The sequence below is a fragment of the Tupaia chinensis genome, unplaced genomic scaffold (assembly GCF_000334495.1).
Source record: "Tupaia chinensis unplaced genomic scaffold, TupChi_1.0 Scaffold145592_1, whole genome shotgun sequence".
NCBI classification, from domain to species: Eukaryota; Metazoa; Chordata; class Mammalia; order Scandentia; family Tupaiidae; genus Tupaia; species Tupaia belangeri.
Genome location: NW_006205449.1, coordinates 1,746,752 through 1,758,906, shown reverse-complemented (window position 1 = coordinate 1,758,906; position 12,155 = coordinate 1,746,752). Strand labels below are relative to the sequence as shown.

The following is a 12,155-nucleotide window of genomic DNA, read 5'->3' as shown; positions in this document are numbered from 1 at the left end:
CTGTCGGGGTCGGGTCCCAGCCCCTGACCGATTAGCCCGCGGCCCTGGGGTGGGGCCGCCCGCCGATCGGGAGGGTTTCTCTCCCTGTCCTTGGGCTCAGGACACTGGGGCCCTGGGGCGGGTCGATCAGGCCACTCGCCCGAAGCGCCCGCAGGCTGAGCCCCGGGAGTGACCGAGTCTCCCAGTCGATGAGGCCAAGCGGGGCTGCCCTGCACCCGCTGCTAGTCTGAGCTGGCGTTCCTGGCTGCAGCGGGTGCTGGGAGCAGAGTGCGGTCAGTCTACACGGAGCCTTATGGTTGGTGTTGCTGGACAGACACGGCCTTCGCTCAGGCCGCCTACATTCTCAGCTGGAAGTTGGCTGCAGGGAGAAGCTCCTGGGGGAAGACGACATTCCCTTGTCAGCTTGCGGGTCAGGGCGGGTCACTCAATCCTCAGTTTCCTCAACTGCAAAATGGGGAGGATTTTTGTGCCTCCGGGCTAATGTCTTTGAAACCCTGGCCTGCCCCCACTGCAAGGTCAGGTGCCAGGGTCATCCTAGTGCAGACTGCGGGGATGAGAACCTGTTAGGGGACCTGATGGTGACGCCTGTGTGGGCCTTAATGTTGCAGGGATCATTTCAGAGTGTCTGGGACAACTCTAGACTGGGCAAAGTGGAGAGTCTGCCTTGTTTCAGTGGGTTTTGTTTTTGTTTTGTTTTTTACACAGACTCAAAGCCATGATTCAGGTATTTACAATATTTACTGGAGGACTTCAAAAAGTTTGTGAAAAAACAAAGCACAAGTTTATTTTTGTGCCAGAAAATCCAAAATCCATTCAGTTTTTTTTCTTTGCATCATGAGCATTTTTCATAAACTTCTTGAACACCCCACATCCAACTTGAATTAAAGAGGAACAAAGAGGACCAGCAGTTAGCATAATGGCTATGTCGCTAGATTCCCACGTAGTCGACCACGGTTCAAGTCCCGGACCCAGTGGCTTAAACTCACGCTGGACGCATGTGCGTGCGTGCCCAAGATCCCCAGAGGAGAATGGAGGAGAAGGGATTGCGGCATGGCCACCCACCCACCCACCCCCCGCCGGGGGATGATTTCTCGTTTTCTATCTCTCTGTATCTCTATGTCTGTCTGGCAAGTACATGCGCCCTAAAACAGAAACCTCTCAAAAAAAAAAAAGAGGAACAAAGAGATAACTCAGAACCAAAAGAAGCATTTGTGCGCAAGGGTGCCTCGCTATGGGTGTCACACGTAGAATTCCCTTTCCTTCCTCACAGTAAGCAATGTTACTGTTCAGGAACCTGAGATTTTAGAGGGAAGTGAGGGCAGGTGTTATTTATGTCTTCAAAAGGACAATATTTGCTTTGGATCAATCTAATGTATTGCTTTTACTTTACTGAACAGGGCTCATTAGGGCATGTAAAAGTGGTTCTATTTCATGGCATTGGTTTGGAGGCTGTGAAGCAGGAATTACTCAGAACTGTGAGTGGGAGGGACAAGATGGACCCAGCCTAACCTGCTTAGACTGGGCCCACAACTCTAAGAACTGCCACTTTTTATCCCAGCCCCACAGGCTCTGCATGGAGCACTGAAGATCTGATCTCTGTTCACTCTCTTTGATGAAAATTACAACTTAGATAATTATATCTTTGAGTGATTTTTTTTTTTTTTGCTCCAAAGCCACTGGTAAATTTGACTACAAAGAACAAAATATTAAAGAGAATATAACAGTGAGTTGGGATTCGTGGTGTTTAATGACCAGAGACCCAAATGGCAGGCACCAGCGTGGCATACTGTCCTACTAAGCAGGGTTCCTTTTACGTACACAGGTAGGTCCCCGTGTACATTTTCCATGACAGATGGATGAAAATTCAACATAGCACGTGCGAAATGCCACCAGTGTCAGGGGCTGTTTTACTGAGGCTCCTTAAGAGAAGAGCTCCACGGAGTCCCTCTGAGTTAACTGTGGATGTGTAAGTCCTGCCCTGTGTCTGGGAGGTGAAGGGAGGAAGAGGTCACTGAGCACTGAGTGGCTCGAGCCCTCCCCACACAGAAGGCACCTGTCTCTGTGGACAAAGGCACCCCTCTGTTTAGGGATCATGTGGCATCCCATACCGAGGGGAGAGTGCCCTCTGACTATACTGTGTCAATTCAGACTCCACCTGGCAGCTCACTCCAGTGTAGCTGAGCGTGCAAGGCCCTGCCTGAGTGAGCAGTGTAATCCTGTGCCCGGAAGCAGTCGTGTCACTGCTGTGCCAGGTTCAGACCGCACAGCCGAGCGCTCTCCCTGTAGACTGAGTGTGGCCACTGAAGGGTGAGTAGCGCATTGAAGAGAGGGCAGAGAGCCCGCTGTGAAGGCCGCCCCACTGCCGGAGCTTCCTTATTTCATATTCACTCCGACTTTGGAGAACAGCGAAGTGATTTGTGCCACCGGCTGTGGACTGGGGCGGAAGTTGTTGGTGTCGAGCTGGACTTGGGAAAATGGCCCAGGGAGGCCTTCTCTCAGGTTCTGGAGTGTTTGCATGCTGTCCTCAGGCCGTTTCCAGACTAAGCTCTTTCTCTTGCTCACACCCAATCGCTCTGGTTTTCCTCCGGCTGTGTTGGCTGTGTCCTGGGCTCGTGGTGACAGGAGACGTGCGTTTCTGCTGGCATGGGCGAGGCGACGTTTCCTCTGTGGTGATGGAAAGTGGGAAGTGCCTGCGTGCCTCTCCAGCTGCGCTAACAAAGTGCAGAAAGAAGCGCTGGTAACCCTGACTGCTGCCGCCTTGTCGTTTTCCTAGGTGGGCTCCCGGGCTCCTACAGTTACCTGCCGCTCCACTGGTCACTTCGGGCAGCTTCTTCCGCGAGAAGTAAGGGAGATCGGGCTGAGCCTTGGAGTGGTTCCCACGGCTGTGGGCGCGACCTCAGTACTTCCTGGAGAGCCCTGTGGGAGCACAGAGCAGGTGCTGGGCGTGGCCCTCACATTCCTCAGCCCTCACCCCTGCCTCCAGACCTGCCTCTGCAGTCCCTGCCTGACAGCCCAGCTGACCAGATCCTTCCTTTCAAGAATCCTCGCGGTCTGCAGTCGGTGGAAAGATGTCGGTCCTCACTGACGTTTTTAAATATATTGATCAAAATCAAGATCGCTTCGTTGCGGTAAGGGAGCATTTCATCCTTCTAACATTAAAATGTGATTTATTAGATTGTAGGAAAAGTCATGACACATTTTTGCCAAGAAAAAATGTGTCATGACTCTTCTGACACCCAGTAATTCTAGGGGTTCAGAGAAACTTCCGAGAAGCTAGTGTGAATGGTAGTATTTCAATCAAATCGTAGCAGTGTTGTCCGGATAGCTGGTCTACCTACATTCTCACTGCAATGTTTCACTTTCGACTTTGGGCAGGAAGTTATTGTTTCTAGAAGCAGCAGAGCTCATCTGGGGTTTTTTTTGTTTGTTTAATCTCTACAATTTCTTACCATAGTTACAGATTAAAGAACTAGTTTGCATTTAGGACATTCTAAATGATTCAATAATGTTTATATTAATCCCTTTCTTGATGTTAATTTAAGAAATTATGCTTTAAAGTTATTCTTGGTAGACATATTTTAGACAAAATCTTTAGAATTCTCATTCCAAAAATTACACTTTAGAAACTTGGTCGTTGTCGGGATGAGAACTACGCTAATCTGGGCTGTGGAGGTGTTGGGCATTTGCTGTACTTTTCCATCATCGTTTTGTTAGATTCACATGGACACAGAGGACATTGTACATTTGCTGTCCACCCCCTCCTGAGGGTTAAACACACTCATTCTGGCATTTTCGGTCACGGCCCAGCTCTCAGTGCAGGGTCAGCACGGTTCAGAGAATCTCAAACACAGAGCAAAGGGGATGGGCCTGTCCTTCCCCATCTGGTCACGGAGCAGCAGAGGTAGCTGGCCGACCTGGGGAGCTGAGAACGTGGCTCAGCTGTGGTCCCTTCTTCCCGTAAGGGGTGGTCGCCTTTTCTAATTGCTGTCTTCTTGTCATCCACAAACAGAAGCTGGCCAAGTGGGTGGCCATCCAGAGCGTGTCTGCATGGCCGGAGAAGAGAACCGAGGTCGCACGGATGATGTCAGAGGTCGCGGGCGACATCACGCAGCTGGGCGGTTCTGTGGAGCTGGTGGACATCGGGAAGCAGAAGGTACAGCCCCACAGCCTGTGCACTGCGCAGCCGCAGGGCCGCCGTGCCGCCCAGGCTGAGGGCCCCTGGGCTCTAAACTGATCTTTTGCTTCAGATACCCTGCTCATCTGTAAAACAAGCAAGCCCAAAAGGGCCTGATTTGGATCACAAATTCCTCATGATGATTTCAGTTGGATTAGGGCAAAGGTTCGTGACACTCAGCAGCTTTTTCCAGGAAGAACTGTGGACGGTTACACAAGAATAAGAGAGGAGCTGCGACGCCCCTCCCAGGAGTCAGTAAGCTTTGAAACTAGGAAGTTACACTTTATCCATTTCCATTTAAACAGAATGAGGACAGCACTGTGTCCCCAGATGTCACAGCTGCGAGAATGAGCCTTTTTCATTAGAGGTTTTGTGTATGGGACTGGGGTGTCATTTGCAGATAAGAATGCTTCATAGGACCAGCAGATAGCGTAATGGCTATGTCACTGGACTCTCATGTAGCCAACCACAGTTTGAGTCCTGGACCGGGTGGCTTACACTCACGCTGGGAGTATGTGTGCGAGTGACCAAGATCCTGAGAGGAGAACAGAGGAGAAGGGATTGAATCACCCCTGGGGAGTGATTTTTCACTTTCTGTCTCTATCTCTCTCTGTCTTTCTGGCAGGTGCACACGCCCTATTGCAAAAACCTCTCCCCCCCAAAAAAAAGAATGCTTTGGGGACCAGCAATTAGTGTAATGGCTATGTCGCTGGACTCCCATGTATTCGACTGCGGTTTGCGTCCTGGACCCGGTGGCTTAAAACTCACGCCGGGCGCGTGTGCATGCCCAAGATCCCAAGAGGAGAATGAAGGAGAAGGGAGTGCGGCGTGGCCATCCCTGTGGGGGGTGATTTCTCGCTTTCTGTCTCTCTGTCTCACTCTGTCTGGCAAGCGCACACGCCCTATAGCAAAAAAAAACCTCCAAAAAAGAATGCTTCGTTTACTTTCCTATTTACATGAACAACGTCACTTCCTTGTACACTATCCCGCCATTCTTGTTTCAGGTCATTTTAGCCTGTGCTGCTTGCATGTCTCATGGTGTATATTCTCCGAGTTACATACTTGTTTATATTGCCAGGTTCGGCAAGTTTTGATTGATCTCAGTTCTGTTTGCCTGGTGGTTTCAATGTCGAGTTGAAACCAAGTCCTGAACTCAGGGGTGTGGACATTCAGTTCAGGGTGCTCACTCCCCCGTGGGAGAAACTGGAGGCCCCAGCGGGCAGTGGCAGAGCAGAGTGCTCCCCGGAAGCCCACAGTAGGCCACGGCAAAGCCAGGGTGAAGCTCCAGGCCACCCAGTTCCCGGTCCGATATTGTTCATTTGAAAGTTCTCTGACAGTGAATTGAATGATTGACTTAAGACACATCACAGCTTCTGAACAACTCTGCCCCCTTCTTGGGTGAATAAGCCGAGTTTCTTTGTGCTGCTTTCTTTCAAGAGTGACTTCTTCCCTTTCTTCCTGATTCATAAGAAAATCAGGTGGGGCAGATAGTTTCTATGTGTCGTTTCATGACGGTATATGGATTGATTCCATTTACAGCTGATGTTGAAGTACAAGAAAGGGTCTTCCATAAAAAGCTGAAATGTGGGGCCAGCAGGTGGCACGGTAGTTGAGGGTGCTGGACTCCCCTATGGGCAACCACGGTTTGAATTCTGGCCCCGGCAGCTTGCTTTCTTGCTTTTCCGTTCTCTATATCTCTGTCTCTTTCTAGTCAAATTAAAGAAATGATAATAACAAATGGAATTAAATAAATAAATATTTTTTAAAACAAGGTTGAGGGACCAGCAGTTAGTGTAATGGCTATGTCGCTGGACTCCCATGTAGTCGACTGCGGTTCGAGTCCCAGACCCAGCGGCTTAAACTCACGCCGGGCACGTGTGCGTGCGTGCCCAAGATCCTGAGAGGAGAATGGAGGAGAAGGGATTGCGGCGTGGCCATCCCCCCGGGGGGTGATTTCTCTCTTTCTGTCTCTGTCTCTCTCTGTCTTTCTGGTGAGCGCACGTGCCCTATAGCAAAAAAACTCTAAAAAAAAAAAAGAAAGAAAAAAACAAGGTTGAAATGATAATCACACTCTGTGGAATTTCATAACACCTGTTTTATCAAGGCACTGGAAGACTTCATCACTGGTAGAAAAGATCTACAGAGATTTTTGCTGTGAGGTCCCAACACTCATTTGTCTTCTACCACAGACTCGTCCGGCAACCATGTTCCAAAATTGCCAGAGGGTGCATGTCTCACCGGAGAGGGGGAGAAAGCATCCACGTGGGGTGTGGCCATGCCCCAATCCCTTCTCCTCCAGTTCTCTACCCAGTGAGGGTCTTGGGTGCACTCGTGCACACACAGACGTGCACCTCGCATGTTTTTCAAGCTGCTGGTGCCCGGATTCAGACCGCTGTCAGCCGCGTGGGGTCTGGCTTTGTTAACTACGGGGCTACTGTGCCCGCCCGTGCTCTGTTTCTCTGCGTGCCCGCGACTCGAGGCAGGAATGAAGGTGGGATTGAGGGGGACCGCCTGTAACTGTGGAAGCTGGGGTGTTTTCATGTTCTGAGAGGAAAGATGCTCGAGGGTTTCAGCCCTACCGCATTTCAGAATGGATTTACCTGCAGGCCCACAGTTTCTTAGAATCACCGAAGTGTTTCCTAGAAACGCCATTGAATAGAAATGTATTTAGAGAAAACCTATTGTTTAAAACTTGTCTTCCTGTTCAGACGCTAGGGCCAGCTGTGAGGGCGGTGGCCAAATCTTGTGTGCCCAGGGCAGGAGTTGTTAGGTTTTGTTTTTGTTTTAAAAGAGGTTTTTGCCTTAGGGTGCATGCGCTTGCTGGAAAGAGACAGAGAGAGAGAGAAAAACCATGAGAGGGAAAGTGAGAAACCACTCTCCAGAGGGTGGCCTGTTCTTCCATCCTCTATTCTTCCATTCTCCTCCCAGGATCTTGGGCGCACATGCACACACACTGGTGCGAGTTTCAAGCCACTGGGTCCAGGACTCGAACTGCTGTCAGCCGTGTGGGAGTCCAGTGTCATAACTGCTATAGCATCTGCTGGTCCCCAGGGCTGGGAGTTTTAAAGAGAGATTGTTCACCCTGGTGGCTACAGCCCACCCTGTGCAGACCACATGCACGCCCAGTCCCCGTGCCATCAGTGAGGGTGAGGGTCGTGAGACTCGAGCGCTGTGGTTGCAGGAGGTACCTAGGTTGGGTGTTTGCAAGCATGGCTTACCAAGGCAGGCCAGCCGCAGGGTCCCCTGGTGCTTCATGCTCTGTGTGCTGAGAGAGGAGGCTTTCTCCGGCCAGCACGGGCTTACCCTGATCCTGTCTCTCAGTTGCTGCTCCTTGAAACTCCTGCCTGTGGATAGTGCATTCTGCTCTATTCTCAGTTTGGTTTGTGTGTCCTGTGTATTGAACATACGCTCACAAACAGCTCTTTCTAGCAACTAGACTGACACGTGTGTGTGCGCTGTTCCAGGGGCCCGGCCTTCCTCTTCCACTGCACCAGGGCACACATGCCTTCGCCCTCTGCAGCCCTGTGTGCTTATCACGGCTGTGCGCTGTCAGGTTCCAGGGGCTATGGGGGTGGTGTTTGCAGCTGGCCGAGGGAACACGGGAGAGGCCGGGTGATCTGCTCTGCCTCTCCCTCTGTGGCCTGCTCTGACACAGGCAGGAACTATGACTAGGGAGCCCCCTCGCCCCATCCTTACTAGGTGTGGAGACCCATAGGTCTTGAGGACAAAGTTCACCGGACTCCGCTTCAATTAGTGGCCTCACGCGCCTTTGTACCTTGGTTTATGGTCCTTTCTGTGCAGGAACGTAGTCTACACACAATGTTCCCAAAATAACTCTTCTGACCCAGGGTTATATTTGTTTTCCCCATTATTTAAGAAAATAATAAACCAATTTGTATCCAAAACTTAGCCTGCATAATGTTTGTTAAATAATAGCATTTTAAAAATAAATAAATCTTTAGAGCCAGCAGGTGGTATGGAGGTTAAGATGTTGGACCCCACATGGCCAACTAAGCAGTCTGAGTCCGGACTCAGGGGCTTTAAAATCACACCAGGCACTTGAGTGTGTGTGTGTGTGTGTGTGTGTGTGTGTGCCCCAAATCCCGAGAGACAAATGGAAGAGAAGGGGTTGGGTGTGGCCGTCCTCCCTGGAGAGCTGATGGCTCACTTTCTCTCTCAGTCTCTGTCTCTGACAAGCGCACACGCCCTATAGCAAAAGCAACAACAACAACAAAACCAGTCTATGCATTTAATACAGAGTGAATGTGAGCGGAATTCAGTCTGTGTGCTCCGGGTTACGGGTGGGAGATGGTTGCCGGTTAATGTCCGTTGAATGATATGATCTGAAACGGCAGGAGGACAGATACGGAAGCTTGTGGTGTTTCTGCGATGCTTGCTGAGAATAGCGAGCTTCTTAAACAAAGGCTGCCACTTGTTTCCCTCTCCACTGCAGTTACCCGACGGCTCGGAGATCCCACTTCCGCCCATTGTCCTCGGCCAGCTGGGCTCCGACCCCCGCAAGAAGACGGTGTGTATCTACGGGCACCTCGACGTGCAGCCGGCGGCCCTGGAGGACGGCTGGGACAGTGAGCCCTTCACTCTGGTGGAGCGAGACGGTGAGGGCCGCACCGCCACCCACCCATGCAGGAAGGGAATCCCTACTACTGATATGTCACTTTTGGAAAATCACTGACAACCATGATTGTTTTTTTCCAGTAGAGACCGTATTTAACACAATCTGGAAATCGGGTTCTGCATGTTTCCCATGGGTGCAAGAGCCTTCCTGGCCTCCATGGCCGCGGTCCTGCTGGGCTTTCCCTTCCTGAGCTGCAGTCCCCAAAGCCTGCAGTCCGGTGTTGCCGACCTAGAGCTGCCCTGTAGCCCCGCCTGTCCCAGCGAGGACGGTGCTGTCACTTGTTGGTAGTGGCCACCTGCCGGTGCACACAGGCACTGTGAGAGAGACCGTGAGGCCCCATGGGGGTGGCCCCTCCAGCCCCCTTTGGCGTCAGGGCCTCCTGCCATTTCTGAACTCTCACAAGCCTCTGTCCATGGTTGTCTCTGATGGGGAAAGATCCCCTGTGGGCTAAGATCCTGACCCTCTGTCGTGAAAGCCTCCTCCGTATTCAGGCCTCTCCTGGCCCAAGGCCAGCCTGGTCATTGCTGTGCCAGACCACGACCACACCTTCCCCGAGTTCCACCTCCTGGCTCTGGTCAGCTCTTAGCGCTGTTCAGACTTACGGCTGCTGGTAGAGCGCATCCGCGTGAATGTGCGGGCTACTGCTAGGTGTCAGGCCGACGTGTCCTTGGCATCCCCTCCCTACTTAAATGCCACAGCTCCTGGTCCTCACTCCTGTCCCCTCTCAGAGAAAGGCAGCATGTCCCCCACCACCTACACCAGCACCCAGAGGCCATCCTGCCTCCCACCCCACTCTGCCCGCACTGAAGCCCTGTCCACGTTTGAGCACTGGGTCCTGGTCCCACCCACAGCCTTTGTTCTTCCAGTCCTGTCCCACCCGGGTCCCAAAGTGACCTTGTGCCCCCTCTGCACTCCATACTCCCTGGGAGACTCAGAGTGGCACAGAGGCCCCTCTATCAGCCTCCTTTCTTGCCTCTCCGCCCCCCTGTGCCAAGCCTGCAGATACTTGCATGAGTGTCACCCCAGTCAGCCCGCCGGGCCTCCCTCCCCATCCTGCACCCTAGGGACTTGCTGGCCATGAGCCTGGAGTGGCCAGTAAAGAGCCTCATCCCACCCTCAAGGCCTACGCCTCCTCCTGTCCGCCAGGCCCTCAGGGAGGCAGGGTTCGTGTTGTACCTCTGAGCAAGCAGGTGCTGCCACGTGGTTCGTCAGTGTTCGTAGCAGATACAGGTTTTGTTTTGTTTTAGGGGAGGGTACGTTTATTTTTTAAATCTTCCTTAGCATTAGGATTTTCTGACTAATACCATGCTCCTAATACTCATGTCCTGGGACCTGGCAGTGGGCGGCCGATAGTTAATCTTTAGCCTTTGTGAGAAGCCGGGCTTCGTGTATGAAAGGAAGTCCCCATGGTGGTAATGGCTGTCAGCCTCGTGCTACCTCAGGGTGGGTCGCGTCAGAACTGCCAGGCCTTTGCAAGGGTCTGAGAATGAAGATGGCAGAGGCTGGGCTGTTTGGAGTAAGGAGGCGGCAGAGCGAGTGTGGCTGGCCCAGGGCCTGAGGGCATGGTCCCTCCAGAAGCTGGCCCTTCCTCTGCGGGTCTCTGGGACCCTTACTCTGGGCATGCGGCAGAGCGAAGGGCCAGCCGTGGGTTCGCCGTCCAGGGTTGTTGAGGTGCGAGCCTCCCAGCCCCGACGGCTGCTGCGTAGCTGGTTCAGAAGCGAGGGCGAGACGGGAGTCCCTGTGACTGACCGGACAGGCGTGTCCTGCAGCTTCCAAAGTGATCTCTAAAGGGAGAGAGATGAAGAGCAGAACCGTAACTCCCGCTCTTTATGAAGTCAGGGCAGAGCTGGGGTGGGCGGCGTGAGGTCTGCAGTTCTCCTGGGTGGGGCACTGTGCTTCCAGCTGCTGTGGTAAGCGGGCTTACCCAGCTAACCGAGAGGCAGTGAGGTTCTAGGAGGGGCTGAAGTCTTGGCCCAGCAGGGAGGTGAGCCCTGATGATCCTGGGACCTGGGGGCAGGGGGCTGGGTGCCTGGGAGGCATCTATGTGCCTTGCCTCTTCAACTATGCAAGTCCTGGCAAAAAGTTTGGGTGGAGGCTCAAGGCCCTCAGACAGGCGGGGCTTTGGTTTGGAGGGGAAGCCTTACTCAGCCGTGCCGGGCATTAGCAGGTGTCCCCGCAGCTGTGCCTCTCCGCTCCGTTGTGATCAGAGATGTGAACGTGCCCGTTGCTGTTCTAGGTAAACTGTATGGCAGAGGCTCAACCGACGATAAGGGGCCAGTGGCCGGCTGGATGAATGCCCTCGAAGCTTACCAGAAGGTGACTGAGGTGAGCACGCCCCACATCAAGGTCACCAGGCCATGAGCCTCCATCTGAGCAGTGGGGGGGTGGGGGAGAGCTTTGCTCACAGGACAGCTGAGCAGGTTGCTGGACAGAGGCGGCGTCCCCAAACCTTTATCAGCACGGCGTGTCCAGGCTCAAGGCTGGAGGTGTGCTTTCTGCTTTGGGGAAAAGCTCAGGTGTTTCCCAGGTGCTCAAAGGTCATAACAATGGTGACTCAGCAAGGTTCTTGCCAACACACCGACTACAGGTGTCCAGGGCCGACTCTGCCTTCCTAGTGGCCCCACCGTGGCATGTGGGCTTTGCCATGCTGCCCGGGCCGCTTACCTGCTCTGTAGTTTATAGTCTCCTAAAAACACATTCATTTTTAAGAACATATTTCCTTAATTATGCACTATCTACTCATTATTCAAAGTAGGTAAAATACAGAAAATAGAAAAAAAAAAAAGCCTAAATCCCAACCCCCGAAGACTGAATGTTTTGTTACCACTAAGCTTTGGTTTTAAACCTCATCGTGTTCACGCCTGTAGACAGTATTTGTATCTTGCTTTTATTCTGTGTCATGATAAAATAAGAATAATAAGGTAAGCGCTTTTTATCAAAACTGGAATGTTAGGTTTAAAAAGGGTCTCAGACCCTCTGAACCAGGGGCTGCTTTAGCCCAGTAGGGAACTGACACCCAGGACCTCCTGGCCCCGGCCCTGGGGCTGACTCTGCATGCTGGGTGGGGAACTAGGAGGCCCCGCTCCCTCCAGCACCCTGCATTGCCCTCAGCCTCACACCTGGGGAGTCTAGGGGGTCTGTGAGTGGTGGCCTTGCCCAGGACAGAGCTGCCAGAGCTACAGACTTCCTTACACCTGTCCCTGTCCTGCAGGGCAAGGTCCTGGGGGGCAGATAAGGAGCTGGAGCAGGAGGCGGTGCCATGGTCAGGGTTGGGCTGTCTGGGGACGTGGGCACTGGGCTGCCTTGGGCCCTGCCTGGGCCTGTGTGTGCTCTCCTCCCTGACTC

At 52.7% G+C, this 12,155-nt stretch overlaps 1 protein-coding gene across 2 annotated transcripts in view; it reads left to right on the top strand.

The window, feature by feature from the left end:
• The first annotated feature begins 1,820 nt into the window (after positions 1 to 1,820).
• Positions 1,821 to 12,155, top strand: part of CNDP2 (carnosine dipeptidase 2) — a 19,424-nt gene continuing 9,089 nt past the window's right edge. Inside the window, exons 1-6 of one of the 2 annotated variants that reach the window (XM_014584065.2) lie at positions 1,821 to 1,966; positions 2,774 to 2,935; positions 3,040 to 3,128; positions 4,010 to 4,153; positions 8,628 to 8,790; positions 11,047 to 11,135. In XM_014584065.2, coding sequence (XP_014439551.1) covers positions 1,963 to 1,966; positions 2,774 to 2,935; positions 3,040 to 3,128; positions 4,010 to 4,153; positions 8,628 to 8,790; positions 11,047 to 11,135 — 651 coding nt within the window. In that variant the 5' untranslated portion in view covers positions 1,821 to 1,962. Of the gene's footprint in view, positions 1,967 to 2,220; positions 2,308 to 2,773; positions 3,129 to 4,009; positions 4,154 to 8,627; positions 8,791 to 11,046; positions 11,136 to 12,155 lie in introns of those variants that run through there. The other variant, XM_027768123.1, reaches the window with a different exon arrangement.